This window comes from Antennarius striatus, chromosome 6 (assembly GCF_040054535.1).
Source record: "Antennarius striatus isolate MH-2024 chromosome 6, ASM4005453v1, whole genome shotgun sequence".
Lineage (NCBI taxonomy): Eukaryota > Metazoa > Chordata > Actinopteri > Lophiiformes > Antennariidae > Antennarius > Antennarius striatus.
In genome coordinates, this window is record NC_090781.1 from 4,645,779 (window position 1) to 4,664,473 (window position 18,695).

General features: G+C 41.6%; 1 protein-coding gene across 1 annotated transcript in view; it reads left to right on the forward strand.

The window, feature by feature from the left end:
• Positions 1-1,312: 1,312 nt before the first annotated feature.
• Positions 1,313-18,695, forward strand: part of LOC137596578 (cGMP-inhibited 3',5'-cyclic phosphodiesterase 3A-like) — a 71,267-nt gene continuing 53,884 nt past the window's right edge. The window contains exon 1 of the mRNA XM_068317232.1: positions 1,313-2,195. Within this exon, the coding sequence (XP_068173333.1) occupies positions 2,127-2,195 (69 nt within the window). The 5' untranslated portion in view covers positions 1,313-2,126. The remainder of the gene's footprint in view (positions 2,196-18,695) is intronic.

Sequence of the window (18,695 nt, forward strand, 5' to 3'; positions counted from 1 at the left end):
TTGAGTAAATTCAGTTGTTACCTAACAGTCCTGAAACACATGGCATTATCTGCACCAAGATTGGTGCATCTAAATGTTTAAAGAGATGGAAAGGTTATCAGGACCTTCCTCAGCAGGACAAAGATGGACTACAGTGGTTTTAATTGGTGTGCTGAGAAGACCAACCATTCTGAAGCAGAATGGTTATGTACATGGCCTGAAAAGTTAAAAGTCAATCAATAAGCTGCTAATGCAGTTCAAGTCCAATTTGATATGGATAGGCAGGCAGTGGGGGAAGTCTAAAACTGGTGTAATGTAGTTAATATTTGTTGCTTTAGTTAAATTCCACTTAGCATATTCTGAACCATTAGAAGCCTTCCATTGCACTGCTATACCAGTGCAATGAAGGCTTCTAATGGTTTTTAAATCCTGTCAAAACGAGTAGGGCAAACCGGTGAAGGGTTCTAAATTCAGTCTGAAACAAAGGGAGCAAAGAACAATGTGATTTCAGAATTGAATGCAGAATTTAAAAAAAGCATTGACAGCACAATGATTATTGTTGCTGTTTGTAGTTCGTGTGACTGCGCTTTTAATTTTATGCGGTCAGTTTTTACAGTGTGTCCATGAAAACGAGCATATTAATGTAAACTATCTTTGATATCTGAGTGAATTTTAACAGATAAATAATAGTAAAAGATAAATGAATAAAATTTAAAAAATTAAATTAATATCTGTCAAAAGTATTTGGCATTTGGAAGCATTTATACATTGGAGTCATTCTAAAATGTATTATGAGTTCACAAAATGCAGAGCTCCATTTTTACAAGCCAGTAAAACCAAGGTGAACGTCACATGTATTTAGAGCCAAGAGTCTCATCCAGGGCAATCTGGACCCGAATTGAAGTACAAAATGTTGGAACTTCCCAAAAGAATCACCGGTGCTGCACAAAAAAAGGGGTCGTGTCTAGTGGGAGTGGTGAGAAAGAGAGAGGTTATGTGGAAGAGGGAAGGAGGCATCTACAGTAAATAGAACCGTTAGAACTCAATAGAACAAGTGTAACGGGAAAGTTCGGGATCACAAAACTTCAAGAAAAGTTGAGAATCCAACACTTCAGCTCATTTTATTGATATGGACGCTTTGAAAAAGTGTTAGAAGCGTCAGCTGCTCGTGATTTAGAGGCAGCTGCGCACAGGAAACTTTAATGATGATGGGACATAAGACAGAGATGGAACATGTGAAACACTGCCAAATAGAGAAACCCATTATACTCACGGACTGTCAGCATTCCGTTTGAGTGATAGCGATGGCCTTGGAGGCAGGCAGCGATAGAGGTTCATCGAAAAGCGCTCATGAGAAAGATCCCCGGGCGGCGTTAGAGCGCAACGGCTACGTGAAGACATGTGTCACCCCGTTGAGCCAGGACGCAGAGAGTCATTCGTGGCTGATACTCGCCGTGACATGGACTTGTCGGAGAGTGTCGTCTGCGGTTTGCGTTGCCTACGTCTCTGTTATTCTCGCTGTGCTTCTCAGATTGGTCGACTGGGATGTAGGCACCAGCAGCAGCAACGGAAATAGCGGCGACTCCAACGATTCTCATCTTCATTTCGCGGCAGGCTGCGCGGTGGAACTGCTTTTTACTGCGTGTTGCTGCGTCTCACCCATTTTCACACTTGTATGTGCCTTCTTTTGGATCGGACTGTATCTGATTCGCTGCGGGGTGCTCGTCCGCACCGCTTTTTTTTTGTTAGCGGTGTGTCACTTGGGCGAAACAGCAGCGCAGTCTCTACTGCGCGGCGCCGAGGACCAGCTGCTCTCATTCACCACAACCCTGGTAGTCCTCGGCTGTCTGAGCGGGGCTCTGCTGGTCTTCCAGCTGCGCCAGGGAGTGTCCATCCTCGTCTTCATTAGCGTCATCAGGACCGTCTCGCTTGTCTCTTTGAGCAGGGTACGGGCCAGCTGGAGACCCTACTTGGCCTACCTGCTGGGGCTGCTGGGGGTTTTGCTTGCAAGGTATGCTGACCGGCTCTTGCCGGCCTCAGGGACCAGCGGGACGGGGTGCTGTGGCTCTGTGACCGGGGCGAAGGAGGAGGACATCCCTGTCTTCAAAAGGAGACGGAGGTCCAGCTCCACAGCGGCCTCGGAAATAATGGCTCACTGTCAGAGCAACAGCAAGTCCCACCGCAGGACTTCACTGCCTTGCATTCCGCGGGACCAGGTAAGACGTGCCAACTTTGTACTTCTGAACTCGATGATTGATTTCTTTACTTCGGTTATTTAAATTACTGTAGTTTGGTTTTTGGTCTGCTTTTGGTACACAATTGTCTCTTACGCATGCGTGACAGCTTTACGCGCGTCTTCTTCGTGGCACAAAACTAATCAAGACAACGCTTTGAAAACGATTTGATGCTTGACAGAGAGTGTGTCGTCAGCTCTTCGGGTCACTACGTACAGTTTCGTACTGACAGAGATTTTTGTCATATAGTTCCAATATGGTGCTTTGAATTGCAACACCCTACTCTATTTACCTCTAGTCCTTTATTCCTTTATTCTGATCATCATCATTATCATCATCATCGTGCTGTGCGCGCTGTTTGTTCTGCTGATAAGCAATTGGATGGTGCACTTAGCATACCAAGTTTCTGTGTGCCATGAATCTCTCTCTCTCTCTCTCTCTCTCTCTCTCTCTCTCTCTCTCTCTCTCTCTCTCTCTCTCTCTCTCTCTCTCACCCCACAGCAACTGACTGATAAATTCTTATTGTAGAGGCCTATCAAATCCGAATCATTATGACCCTTTCCTTGTAAAGAGTTTGTCTCTTTGCTGTACTAACTCTGTGTCAGACCCGATCAATCTCAGTGACAGTAATGGAAAAAACATGTATAAATTGATGGTAAAGGTTCTAAACAATGATAAACATTGGGTTGACTCACCTTGGAGGGTTCACTTTTGGCTGATGGCAAATGTGAACCCTCCATGGGAGTCTTTCTACAAGCCGCCGTTAACAAAGAGGGTTGGTGATTTCCAATGGAGGATTTTAGACTGCGCTACAGCCGTCAATAATTTAATTGCAGTTTTGAATCCAAATATGTCGGAAAACTGTCCGTTCTGTTCTCACAAGGAAACTATTTTTCAGCGCTTCCTAGACTGTTAGAGACTCGACAATCTATTCCTGTTTGTAGAGGGAATCTTTCTCTCATTTGGTCTTTTTTTTTTGACAAACAGGAATACAGTATTGGTCTGAAACGTAGAAATTTTTTTTAAAAAGGATTGGCAGATTCTAAATTTTCTTCTGGGCCAAGCAAATATAGCGATTTATCTAAGCAGGAACGAAGAGGTTGAAGGTTTGTCTGAATGTAGTGCAGATGCCATTTTAAGAAGAATGTGTCAAACAAGAATTATAATCGATTTTAACTATTTCAGAGCTATGAAAAATTTAGATACCTTTACGAACCTATGTTGTGTCAAAGGTGTCTTATGTTCTGTGTTAAATGAGGAACTTGAGTGTAGTCAGTGTTTGGTTTAATTCAAGTATATTTTGCCCACATTTCATATGATGTGTTTTTTTGAAGTGTGTGTTCCTGTTTGTGTGAATCTCCCTTGGATGTTGTTAACATAATTATCTTGTAATATTGACTTTGTGAATAAATGTGATTTTAAAAAACAAATCTCTCTCTCTCTCTCAAAATCTCTCTCTCTCTCTCTCTCTCTCTGTGTGTGTGTTTGCGTGTGTGTGTTTGTCTGTGTGCATGTATTCATAGGTGTGAGGTCACATCTAAATATTTTGAGAGCCTCTGTTTATCAACGGTCCTGACCAATGCCTTGGTGCACGTGTCCCTAGAATTTACACACGACCAAACCAGGTCTGATAGGACTGTGTCCTCAAAATATCCTCTTCTTGTGTTGATTGGTATAATTATTGCAGTTGTGTCAGTAGAAACAACAGCAGATAACACAGAGTGGGTTAATAGAGGTATTTGGATACAAAGAAAGGTTTAAAGATTGGCCATAATGATTAGCTGGATGTTACCAAAAAACCATGAATGAGGTTTTCTATCCCAAATGCTGCTTCACTGAGCTGCAGCTGCAAACATGTCCCTGTTTATTCATTCAACTTAAGCTTCTCACATGCCAAAATAGCACTCATTCCACTCCTAAACATTTACAGGTATATACAGGACATTTTTTAGCAGGTTCATTTATTCTTCTTGAAAATTGATTATTTTTGACTTGTACTGTGATGCTTCCATTTCAGCATTAATGTTCATGCTGTGGATATACCGTGATGCACAGATGAGCATATCTTACAGAGGATTCTTTAATCAAACATCCAACGTCCAACACACTTTCATGGTTTATGGAGACAATTCAGCCTATGAAAGTTGAATGTTCTGTAGAATTTGATAAAGCAATATTCTTGTTTTGATTATAACCAGAGTTGAAAATCCTATCTTAGGCATTTTCATTGTCTACTTGTATTATGCATGTACTTAGGCTGTAAACAGGCAGGTGCTTTGCTGAATCTCTGTTGTAAGACCTCGCTGAACATCAACTGACTACTGGTTTTACTACAGATAACAACTGAAAGTGTATTTTTATTTTATTTTTATTTCTACATCAAAACTTGAAAGGAAGTTGTGATAATGAAGTGGCACATAATTTAAAGAATTTTGGAGATGTTGCATGCCCACAGGATGAAACTGACTTCAAGAATTATCTGTTCTGATAATTGTAGGTGCATGTTGTTCTTTAGAAGCAAAGTCTGCTTACTTGAACAAGTGATGTTTTAACTGAACATCCCATCATAGGATATTGCCCTAAAGTATATGCTCATGCCCTACTGCAACAAACTCAGAAAAACAGTGGGAGGTCATGGGGAGGTGCATTTTTAACCGTGACTCAGTTTTCTCATGTTTTGGAAGTTGACAAAATTATGGAACACCTCTCATTTGGATTAAACCAAGCTTATCATACAAAATTTGATTTGCTTCCAAGGAAATTACAAGGCTTTAGAAAAGCATTAAAGTAGTCCTAAACTGTTAGTATGCATGTAGGTGCATGGTACCACCTTTTAGAAATGGGCCATTATCATGCCACACATCACCTATACTTGACATGTACAGTACAATATGTACCTCTGGGTATTTACCTTGTTAACTATTACTACACAACAAATTACAGAGAGAACCGATGAACCATTTCATTACTGCAATTATGCACTTGTTTCTTGAAGATTCTTTACCACCTATGTGGTGTGAAAATTTACAAATGAAATTAGGATAGACTTTACAATGTTAGGAGGGTAAGGAAATATTGAAGGAGGTATGGAGACATAGGGTAAAACTGTTACTTCATAGAATGGAAGAATTCCCGGATTGAAGTCCACCACAGGACATTTCTTTGTCGGCTGATGTGTGGTTCTCTGGCTTTCTCCAACAGTTCATGAATTTAATATAAATTGGTTGGAATGGAACTAGTGATCCAAGGGCAGAAAAGTGAATGGTTGGTTGTCTTGCCATAGATAGGCAATTCTTCAGTTAATCACATTGTTGCTGATGTTCATAACAGCAGAAGTAGTTAAAGTGTCAATGTCATTGTTGTCATTTAACCTGCAGCTCACCAGAGTCACCAGAGATTAAAGTGGTCTTTACATTGTCTGCGTGACAGTGAGTCGCCATGGCCTTATCACAGCACATCACATTCACCTTTCAGAGTGTCCTGATCTAGAATTACACATATTGTCCCATCCCTGAAATTTCATTCTATCTTATGTAGCTAAAGCTGACCCCATATCAACAGCCTGACTCTTGGTTGTTCACTGCTAATTGGTATCCTAGGAACACTCAGTTAGTGGACTATCTGTACTATTAGAAGGGCTTCATTACCTGTTCTACCCCATCATGTCTGGAACAGGACTGATGACAGATTGAACTTTGAAACAAAAAAAAAACACACACAAAAAAACCCTCAGTTGACCAGATGCTATGGACAGCGTGTCCTCCTGTGGTCTGTAGGACAAGTGGAAGAAACCAAAAGTGACGTAGGGCACATAAAGAGAGATAAATGGTCTTGAGTTTTGAATTATTAGACTTGTAGTTGTACATTGGAAATGGAAATCATGTCTCTTTTTTCTTGTTTTGGTGTTCAATTAACTTTCTTTATCTATATTCATCAAATACTTTGTTAGCGTTTTTTTCTGCATAGCAAAACAAGAAACATATTGTTGTATTGCTGTTTAATGTTATTACTGCAGTACTATATAAAGGTGCAGAGTTGGGTGATACATTTTTGTTGGCTCATGCACTGTTCGTATATATTATATTAGTCAGTATTTATTGCTAAAGGGGCAACCAAGTTATTTATTTTTTGTTTGACCATAGGTAAGTAGGTAGGTAGGTAGACAGATTGATGTATTATTATAATAAATATATAACCTGAACGAATTTTTCAATAGATTCGATCAGGCATCCAACCCCTCTCCCTGCCCTCCACGCTTAGGCCCCCTCCTCCTCTCCCCCCTGCCCCTGCCCCTCTCCAACACTACCACATCCCCTCCCCCTCCCCCTCTACAACAATCAACTCATGGCTAACCCCCACTGCTCAGGTCATGTTACAGCCACCCCCTACAGTTCACCTCTTCAACCCACTCCCCTCACCCACACCCCCCAGCACACAGTCCCCCTGCTCTACCCTGTCCCTCACTGAGTCCCGGGTGAGAAACCAGCTCCGGAGGATAAAGACGAGGAAGGCTGCCCAGACGGCATCAGCTCCAGGCTCCTGAAATCCTGCGCAGACCAGCTGTGTGGGATTGTTGGACACATGTTCAACATGAGTGTGAAGCTGGGAAGGGTTCCACAGCTGTGGAAAACATCCTGCTTGGTTTCCGTGCCCAAGACTCTGCACCCCAAGGACCTTAACAGCTACAGGCCGGTTGCGCTAACATCCCACCTTATGAAGACCCTGGAGCGTCTGGTCCTCTGTCATCTACGCCCCCTGGTGAGCTCATCACTGGATCCACTCCAGTTTGCTTACCAGCCTGCCATCGGGGTGGATGACGCCGTCATTTTCCTTCACCATCGAGCACTGTCTCACCTGGAAAGGCCTGGGAGCACTGTGAGGATCATGTTTTTTGATTTCTCCAGTAATTCACAATACAGTGCTTTCAATACAACCGGCAATGTTGAGGGACAAACTGGAGATCACCGGGTTGGACCACCACCTCACGGACTGGATATTGGACTGTTTGACCAATTGCCTGCAGTTTGTGAGGACCCGGGACTGTGTGTCGAACACGGTTGTCTGCAGCTCGGGAGCACCACAGGGAACTGTTCTGGCTCCGTTCCTGTTCACTCTCTACACTGCAGACTTCTCCTACAACTCCCCCACATGTCACCTGCAGAAGTTCTCTGATGACTCTGCAATCTTCGGCCTCATCACCGATGGGGACGACAGAGAATACAGAGAACTGACCCAGGACTTTGTGGACTGGTGCCAGCGGAACCGCCTCCAGATCAACGTGGGTAAAACCAAGGAGCTGGTGGTGGATTTTCGCAGGCGATCACTCTGCCCGGTTACATCGGTGAATATCCAGGGTACGGACATCGAGGTGGTGTCCTCGTACAAGTACCTGGGTGTTCACCTGAACAATAAACTGGACTGGAGTACCAACAGTCACTCACTTTATAAAAAGGGTCAGAACAGACTCTAGCTGCTCAGGAGGCTGAGGTCTTTTGGAGTGCCGGGGCCACTCCTAAAGACTTTTTTATGACACCGTAGTAGCCTCAGCTATTTTTCATTGGGTGGTCTGCTGGGGCAGCAGCATCACTGCGGCTGACAGGAAGAGACTGGATAGGCTGATTAGGAGGGCAGGTTCTGTCTTAGGATGCTCCCTGGACTCAGTGGAGGTGGTGGTGGAGAGGAGGATGACAGCCAAACTGTCATCGATGATGAAGAACAACTCCCACCCTTACAGGGCACACTAAGATCACTGGAGAGCTCCTTCAGCCATAGGTTGCTTCACCCAAGATGCGTGAAGGAACGCTATCGCAGGTCCTTCCTGCCCACGGCCGTTAGAGTCTACAACCAGCAATCCTCCCAGCAGACCACTCAAAGAACTCAAAGAACTCACAGAACTCAAAGAACAAAACATTGTAATTCTGGATGAACAATGTAATCTTCAGTCTGTAGTGTATATTTTTGATGTGTAAATATAACTGTAAATTTCTGATAATATGATATATGTTAATATATTTACAATACGTGAATATGTAAATTTCATATGTTGCAAATGTTAATATGTATGTAATTTAAGTATTTATGTATGACCCCCCAGCTGCCAGGATCGCACAAATTTCCCCACTGTTGGACAATAAAGGTTTATTATTATTATTATTATTATTATTATTATTATTATTATTATTATTATTATTATATAAATTACAGCATATCATCCTGAAAAAGTAAAACAATGTAAAGCAAAGTAATGTATTGAAAAATCAATATTAACATGTAATATTTAGTGTCAGTGCTCAATGTGGAGTAAACTGGAAAGTGTTCCGTATTAGGGTTAAGGAAATGACTCTGAATGAACACAGTCCGTTTCTGAGGTTTTGCTAGTGATGACCTTTTTGGGAACCTGCCTTGGGTCTACTCACTCGAGGTATTGCAGAACAGGTGATTTAAGATATTGAAAAAATTAAAATCAAACCAGTTACTCAAGTTTTCCTTTACTTAATCCTCTCTTTATTCCTGTCTTATAGCGTGTGATGCAAATACACACTTTGTAGTTACAGTTTATCCACACAGTAAATAATGAAGCTCTCTAGAGTCCAGTTGTACCTGAGAGAAGTGGGGGTTTTCATCAAGCGTTTGTTCTGCAGTATTTATGAACCAAGCTTGTGCAGCTTGCCAACCCAGAGGGAAGACAGACACTGCGGAATGGGAAGCCGGAAAATAGCACGGGTGTAGCTTTGTGGCCATATTTCTTTATTTTTTCTCTATTAGGTGAACAGGATATGTTTTGATCTAGAGTTGCTGTATAGAATAAATTAGCCTCAATTGATCAATATCAATGTAAATAACTGCTTTGTCTTAACACTGGAGGATTGATTATCTTTATCTATGAGCTCCAGCCAGGGGCCTCATGTTTTGGCAGAAGTTGTTTGTGTTTGTGTAGCAAATGTTGAAAAGCAGTTGGTCTGTATAAGATAATAAAAGCTTGTATTAGTACAGTAATTGAGTTCATATATCTAAGAAAAACACTGGTCTTTTAAGTTTTCTTTTTTTAATGATTTATAATGGATTTCGTGTCTCTGTATTATACAGTAACAGCAGAGTATTAAAGAAATGTGAGCATTCAGTCATTCGTTTTGCAAAAACAAGCAATACTAGCTTTCTTGTAATTATAAAATCTTTGGTATAATTGAAGCCATACCTGAGAGATGCTACTTTTTTGTGTGGCATGTTCAACATCCCATAATCAGCTTAAATTCCCCTCAGGATCAGTAAAGAATTTATAAATATATCTATCACTGGGGGCGGCAGTGGCTCAGCGGTAGAGCTGACGTCTTGGATGGAACCAGACAGCGCCCAGCCATCGGCGGTTCGATTCCCGCTCCAGCCAGACATCTTCGGAGTGTGAGCTGACAGTGGGAGGTGTCAGCTCACCTCCCAGCCACTGCTGAGGCGCCCTTGAAAACCACGTATCAAAACCTGAGCCGTCCCCCCCCACAAGCTGCTCATTGGGGCGCACCCCCGAAGTTGCGACCCGTCCCTCCACCTCTCTTGTACTCGTTGTCATTAACTGCATGCCTACAGGCCCCTAGTGTGTGTTGTGTTCAGGGACCTGTATACAATCTTTGTGTGTGTATGTTCTGACTAACACACACATTATATATATATATATAAATTATATGTATATGTGTATATATATATATATATATATATATATATATATATATATATATATATATATATATATATATATATAAATTATATGTATGTACAAAAAAAAACTGGAGTGGAAAACATAATTTCCCCATTGTGTGGATGAATAAAGGTGGATTATTATTATTATTATTATTATTATTATTATTATCATCATATACACTAATGATAATTATATTTAGAACTGGTTTTTTGAGGAGTTTTGCCTTTTGTATTTAATTTTCAATGCCTTTCCTAGCAAATGTTATGTTAAGAGGTGAACTATGATTGGGACAAGTAAACCATGTTTAAGTAACCATGACATTGAGGAAGTGTAATTTTAACTCAGCAAGTTACATTCATATCTCATCTTTTATATCTTGTAGACATTAGTACAGAATGTATCGCAAGGCCAGAGTTGCAAGGACTGGCTACTCAGTGCCTAAACTCTGACATATTTGAGCCACCTTCAATAACAGCTGCTTCTATTTTGTCTACTTGCATACAGGACATTATAAAATCAGCCATGAGCAAACCATGTACATATTGTCTCTTGCAGATCATTAAATGGTTTATAACCTGACATGTTGCCATATTTTGGAAGTCACTGACTGTAAGGGAATGGCAGGGGAGAGTGTAGCTAGAAATCATAGGATGGTGGTTACGTAAAGTGAGACTGGCTGGTGGGGAAGAAGATTAGAAGACAAAGGCAGAGCAGAAAATTGTGTGGTAAAAGGTGAGAAAGACTGTTGTGTGATTTATAAACCAGAAGTGATACAGGATATTGTTGAAAAGGTGAGGCTCCCAGACGATTGGACCATTACAGCCAAGGTAATCAGAGAAAAAAGGCTGGAGAGTGCTAGGGGTGTCTTTTGGTAGGAAAGGGGGAGAAGGATACTTGGTGGTGGAACCCTGAAGTAAAGGAAAACATACAAGGGAAGAGGCTATCGCAGAAGAGGTGGGACACAGAAAGGACAGAGAAGATGAGACTAGAATACATTTAGATGCGATGTAGAGCCAAAGTGGAGGTGGCAAAGACCAAACAACAGGCATGTGATGACATGCACGCCAGGTTTGACACTTTGGATAGAGAGAAAGATCTTTGCAGGTTGGCCAGACAGAGGGATTGAGAGGGAAAGAACTTGGTTACGGATATTAAGGATAGAGATGGGAATGTGTGCAATACTGCCAGTAGTGTGCAAAATAGATGGAAGGAAAACTTTGAGGAGTTGATGAATGAGGAAAATGAGAGGGAAGGTAGAGTAGAAAATGCAAGTGTGGTGAACCAGGAAGTAGCAGTGACTAGCAAAGGTGAAGTTAGAAGGGCACTACAGAGGATGAAGAATGGGAAGGCAGTAGGTCTGGATGACATTCCTGTGGAGGTATGGAAACATGTAGATGAGGTGGCTGTGGAGTTTTTGACCAGGTTGTTCAACAGAACTCTAGATGGTGAGAAGATGCCAGAGAAATGGGGAAAGAGTTTGCTTATGCCCGTTTTAAGAACAAGGTTGACATAAAGGGATACATTTTATAAAGTTGATCAAGTTGATGAGTCACATAATGACGTTATGGGAATGTGAAGTAGAAGATAGACACGGACAAAAGAGAGTATTTGTGAGCAACAATATGGTTTCATGCCTAGGAAGATTACCACCAATGCATTGTTTGCTTTGAGGATGGTGATAGAGAAGTACAGAGAAGGTCAGAGGGGGCTACATTGTGTCTTTGTAAATCTAGAGAAAGACTATGGCAGGGTACCCAGAGAGGAACTGTGGTGCTGCACGAAGAAGTCTGGAGTGGCATAGAAATACATTTGAATAGTACAGAATATGTAAGAGGGCAGCAGAACAGTGGTGAGTTGTCCTGCAGATGTGACAAAGGAGTTCAAGGTAGAGGTGGGATTACATTAGGGATCAGCTCTGAGCCCTTTCCTGTTTGCAATGGTGATGGACAGGCTGAAATATGACGTTACACTAGAATCCCCATGGACCATGATGTTCGTAGATGATGTCATAATCTGTAGCAAAAGCAGCGAGCAGGTGGAGGAACATTTATAAAGGTTGTAGCACGCATTGGAGCAGAAAGAAATGAAGATTAGTCAAAGTACAATAGAATATTTGAGAGGAGTGGAGAAGGAATAGTGAGGCTACAGGAAGAAGAAATAGCGAAGAAGGAGGACTTAATAAACTTGGGGCCAACAGTTCTGAGCAACAGTGAATGTGGTAAGGAGGTGGGGAAAATGTATCCAAGCAAGCTGGAAGGGGTGGAAGAAAGTTTCAGGTGTCTGTGACAGAGGAGTCTCTGCTAGAGTGAAGGACACATTTTATAAGATTGTGGTGAGGTCAGCCATGATGGACAGATTAGAGACAGTGGCGCTGAAAAGAAGAAAATAAACCAAGCTGGTGGTGGTGGAAATAAATATGTTGAGGTTCTCTCTGAGTGACCAAGTTGGATAGTATCAGAAATAAGTTTCAACAGAGAAACAGCCAAGGTGTGATTTTTTGAAGACAAAGTTAGAGAGAGTAGAACACATCCAGATCATGAGTTTATTGGTAAAAGGGTGATGAGGATGGAGCTACCAGACAAGATGGCAAGAGGAAGACCAAAGAGAAAGTGATGTATGCAGTGAGGGCAGACATGAGGGCAGTTGGTGTTAGACAGGAGGATGTAGGAGATAGGATGACATGGAAAAGGATGACACACCGAAAGGAAAAGAAGAAGGAGACTGCACTGTTACTGACATCTCCGATTGCAAAGCTGTGTAGACAAATAATCAAAACTGCATTATTTGCCAAGTTGCATAAACTGTCACTTTTTCTCAATGTATAAGAAAACCACGTATCAAAACCACACGAATAACCATTTAAACGTCTTTAACCTGTGTGTGTTTGTTACCAGGTGATGGTGTGTAGAAACACAACAATAGGACTAAACATAGACCTGTAAGCCGTAGACTGGAGGTGTGAATGCATGCACATCTTATCAAACAGCACAGTGTGTGTGTGGTGCTCAAAATACCGGACATCAGAGGCACTGATAGGAATCTAATCAATTACAGATAAAAATCGTTTTGACAATACAGTGAAGATGCAGCAGATGCAAATTCAATCAGTGGAATGTCTCGAGTGCATCATCACATGAAACATTAACTGTCCTATTATGAGGGACAATTCATTTTTTACTGCTTTTAGAGAGCAATGAATAAAAGTGACCCTTCAAAGAGTTGCATTCATTGGAAGAAAAAGAGATGGTCCTTGAAGAAAACATGCAGGAAATGAGATATGGATCCAGAACAAAATAATTGAAAGTGCTGCATTACCAGAGGCTGGCATTACCAGAGGCTGCTGTCTTGAATGGAGAAGTTCATACAAAAACACACTGAGAAAAAAGAAGATGAGGTAGGCATATGCTGAATGAAAGATGGCTTGAGAAAAGGCATGAAAAAGGAAAATGAGCCATATCTAGCCTGTGTCGGTGCATGTTGCATGTTAGAGAGGGAGAGTAACAGAGAAAGAGAGAGAGACAGATTTTTTTTATTTTTAAAATCACATTTATTCATGAAGTCGATATTACAATATAGTTATGTTAACAACATCCAAGAGAGATTCAGTCAAACATGAACACACTTAAAAAAAACCTATCATATGAAATGTGGGCAAAATATACTTGAATTTAACCAAACACTGACTGAACATGAGAGAGAGAGACTTCATTTTTGATTTTTAACATCATGTTTATTCATAAAGTCAAATTGCAAAATAATCTCAGATTCATGTAAAGAGGATTTTCAATAATACTGTGCATTTTCTGAACAAAGAAACATCTAACCATTTAACATTTATCAAACTAAAAAAAGACAAAATTAAGAAAAAAAAACAATGATCTGTTCTCCAGAATCCTCTCTTCTACAATCATGTCTTTTACTTTTTTTTCCTATATATTTTCAAATTTAAAACTCTTTGTCTGTAAAAACTGGTTCACCAATTCTGGTTTTACTTTTCATGTTGAGGTGAGGAAAAATGTTTTCTACTTTTGCCCTCAAACCTTTTGTGTCTTGCAGGAATTTTTTTTTATCTTTTGCGAATCATATTTTTCTGTTACGGCCTTTTTCAGACTGAGAGAGAGAGCAGGAGAGAACTGGCTTGAGGGGACCTAATGCGGTAGCTATTGCTTGAGAGAGGAGCAACGAGTCAGAGAAGGGAGGAGAAACAGTGTTGAAAGACTTGGTGAGGAAAGTTAAGACAAAAGGGGGAGTGATATGAGTATCGCTGTGAAGCATAGTAGATGTGTTGATGCTAAAAGAACAACTATCTGGACCTTGTGGATGTGTTGATGCTAAAAGAACAACTATCTGGACCTTGTGTTCAGGGCAACTCCTGCCATTCAAAATATACCATTCTGAGGTCATACATGGTTTCGCAGACACACTGTTGAGGCGCACTGTGATGATTGCATATGGTGCATGTGACAGATATTGCATGTGAATGTTTGTCTCCATGTAATGTGAAAATGGGTATGTGCCAAGGGCTCCCACAGAGGAGAGAGGGGCGGGGACAGAGAGAAAGAGCAAAACATGTTTGAGTGTGAAAGACTGGTCTCCACAGTTTGCTTCTGAAAGGCAGCAGCACATAATTTTAACCTGGCCTGGCCACTACTGTATACATGGGCTCAAAAATTCACAAACACACACACACACACACACACACACACACACACACACACACACACACACACACACACACACACACACACACACACACACACACACACACACACACACACACACACACACACACACACACACACACACACTCAGTGGCTTCCCTGCTGGCCATCCAAATGAGGTTTGGTGGCCTTGGACAAGGATTGCCTTGTTACTCAGTTCAATGGTGTTTTTTGCTCCAAAATATGCTTGGTGAGAGGTGAGAGAGAAGGAGTGTGTATAGTTACCCTGGTCAGGGGGCACCATGAATGAGCAGAATCAGGGTCTGCCCATACATCTGCCTACTTCACTCTTGTGCTGTACAGTAAACAGTCTTGCCAATACCAAGGACTCTTAGGTAGTCAGTCTGAAGGATTGCCCTGATTCAAATATCCTATTTGTCAGTGCGACATTTAAAGAATAACACGAGTCCCATTTCTCAGAAATCCTCAGATTTGATCAAGCCATGACTCAGTGGGCAGCTGCCAACCAAAGAATCTTCTGGGTTACAGGAGCAATTTGGACAAAATGTTTTAATCACCTAATTTGACACGTACTGTCCTAATTGTGAACTGCCCAGTGAGAATACAATGTTTCAGTGTTGCTGCATGATCTACGGAGTCTATATATAATAATGTAAATGGTTTTTTCCCACAATAGGCTCTACAAATGTAATAAATTAGTCAATTTGTGGGCCGAAAGATATATTACTGAGTTATATTCTAGATCCCCCATGACTCAGTAAAGTTTAAAGGGACAGTGAAGTTAATTTTAAGTGACATATATGTTATTCATCATCATGAAAAATAGAAAAAACTTTTTTTTATATGTGTAGCATCATTCGTTTGGTCAAAAAAGCTTAAAATCTGCGCCACAGCAGCTTCCGCATTCAGTGGTCACGTGGGTGTCATACGTCACTGGGGCCAAACATAGCTTAGCAGCCATAAGAAACAATGCAATTCTAGACGCGATTAACACTAAAAGTATCATGGTTACCTGCGCAGTGATCGTTTGTGTCAACAGAACAGCAAAAAGGCGCGACTTTCAAATAAATTGACTGTGGAATTAATAACAACTAGAGTTGTTATTAATTCCACACAGTCCAATAGTAATAAATAGCGGTTAGCTCAATGCTAACTTAATATGAACAATCCCATTGAGGGGCTAGCGCGTTACCTTCGCGATACATTCCCAAAAGGTATTCTAAAGAACGACAGGTCCTTCTCTTCGTGTCTTTTTTCTGTTCTGTTGACACAACTATTAACCGTGCAGGTAACCATGGTACTTTTGGTGTTAATCGCGTCTAGAATTGCATTGTTTCTTATGGCTTTTTTTAAAAAAAAATAAAATTTATTAAAGAAGATTCAGTAAAGTATACAAAAACAGTATACAATACAAACAAAGAACATATAAGAGAGTTGCCAGGGGGTATGACCACATGTCCTTACATTACACTAAAACATCTAGAGCAGAACATATGCATAAGGTCTTTACAATTTTTGGTGTCAGAGCTATCAATAAGCTGTATATATTGTTGAACATCTTTGAGAAAATGAATAAAATTAGTTTTTTTGTTGCTGAATTTACATTTATGAATAAAGAATTTAGCCAAAATTATTAACAGATTTATAAGAAAAAAAGCCTTTTCCTCTTTCTTAGAGCACTTGTAAAAACAGAAAACAACATTTTACCAAGATAGATTAAAGTCTTTGGAAACATAGTCTATAATGAATCTGCTGAAATCCTTCCAAAGTTTTTTTGTATAAGGGCAATGCCAAAATAGATGTAACACAGTCTCTGGGTAGTCCTCACAGAAAGAACAGTCGGTATTTATGTCCCGTTTGAATTTAACCATGTAGTGATTTGCAGGATAGTCTTCTTCTTTTCCTTTCGGCTTTTCCCTTCAGGGGTCGCCACAGCGAATCAATTTCCTCCATCTAGCCCTGTCCTTTGAATCCTCTTCTCTCACACCAACTACCTTCGTGTCTTCCCTCATTACATCCATAAACCTCCTCTTTGGTCTTCCTCTAGGCCTCCTGCCTGGCAGTAAAAAACTCAGCATCCTTCTACCAATATATTCACTATCTCTCCTCTGGACATGTCCAAACCATCTCAGTCTGGCCTCTCTGACTTTATCTCCAAAACCTCTAACATGTGCTGTCCCTCTGATGTACTCATTCCTGATCCTATCCTTCCTGGTCACTCCCAGAGAGAACCTCAGCATCTTCATCTCTGCTACCTCCAGCTCTGTCTCCTGTCTTTTCTTCAGTGACACTGTCTCTAGACCAAACAACATCGCTGGTCTCACCACAGTTTTGTACATCTTTCCTTTCATTTTAGCTGAAACTCTTCCATCACACATCACACCTGACACTTTCCTCCACCCGTTCCATCCTGCCTGTACATGCTTCTTCACCTCTTTTCCACACTCTCCATTGCTCTGGACTGTTGACCCTAAGTACTTAAAATCCTCCACCTTCTTGATCTCTTCTCCCTGTAACCTCACTCTTACACTTGGGTCCCTCTCATTCACACACATGTATTCTGTCTTACTGCGGCTAACCTTCATTCCTCTCCTTTCCAGGACAAACCTCCACCTCTCTAGCTTCTTCTCCACCTGTTCCCTGCTCTCACTACATATCACAATGTCATCTGCAAACATCATAGTCCATGGAGATTCCTGTCTAACCTCGTCTGTCAGCCTGTCCATCACCATAGCGAACAAGAAGGGGCTCAGAGCTGATCCCTGATGCAGTCCCACCTCCACCTTGAACTCCTCTGTCACACCTACAGCACACCTCACCACTGTCTTACAGTCCTCATACATGTCCTGCACCGCTCTAACATACTTCTCTGCCACTCCAGACTTCCTCATACAATACCACAGTTCCTCTCTGGGCACCCTGTCGTAAGCTTTCTCCATATCTACAAAAACACAATGCAGCTCCCTATGGCCTTCTCTGTACTTCTCTATCAACATCCTCAAAGCAAATACTGCATCTGTAGTACTCTTTTTTGGCATGAAACCATACTGCTGCTCACAAATGTTCACTTCTGCCCTTAGTCTAGCTTCCACTACTCTCTCCCATAACTTCATTGTATGGCTCATCAGCTTTATTCCTCTGTAGTTGCCACAACTTTGCACATCTCCCTTGACTTAAAAAGGGGCACCAGCACACTTCTCCTCCATTCCTCAGGCATCTTCTCACTATCTAAGATCCTGTTGAACAACCCAGTCAGAAACTCAACTGCCACCTCTCCTACACACTTCCATACCTCTACAGGTATATCATCAGGACCGACTGCCTTTTCACTCTTCATCCTCTTCAATGCCCTCCTCACTTCATCCTAACTAATCTTTGCTATATCCTGGTCCACAACAGTCGCCTCTTCTAGTCTTTGTTCTCTCTCATTTTCCATGTTCATCAACTCTTCAAAGTACTCTTTCCATCTTCCCATCACACTACTGGCACCTGTCAATAGACTTCCATCCCTATCCTTAATCACCCTAACCTGCTGCACGTCCTTCCCATCTCTATCTCTCTGTTTTGCCAACCGGTATAGATCAGTCTCTCCCTCCTTACTGTCCAACCTAGCATACAAGTCATCATAAGCTTCTTGTTTGGCCTTTGCTACCTCTACCTTCACCTTACGCTGCATCTCCCTGTACTCCTGTCTACTCTCCTCAGTCCTCTCAGTGTCCCACTTCCTCTTAGCTAACCTCTTTCTCTGTATACACTCCTGTACCTCCTCATTCCACCACCAAGTCTCTTTATCTACTTTCCTTCCAGATGACACACCAAGTATTCTCTTACCTGTCTCCCTGATCACATTAGCCGCAGTTGTCCAGTCATCTGGAAGCACCTCCTGACCACCCAGAGCCTGTCTTAACACCCTCCTGAAAGTCACGCAACACTCTTCCTTTTTCAGCTTCCACCATTTCGTCTTCTGCTCTGCCTTTGCCCTCTTGATCTTCCTCACCACCAGAGTCATCCTACACACCACCATCCTATGCTGTTTGGCTACACTCTCACCTACCACTACTTTGCAGTCACTGATCTCCTTCAGGTTACACCGTCTACACAAGATGTAGT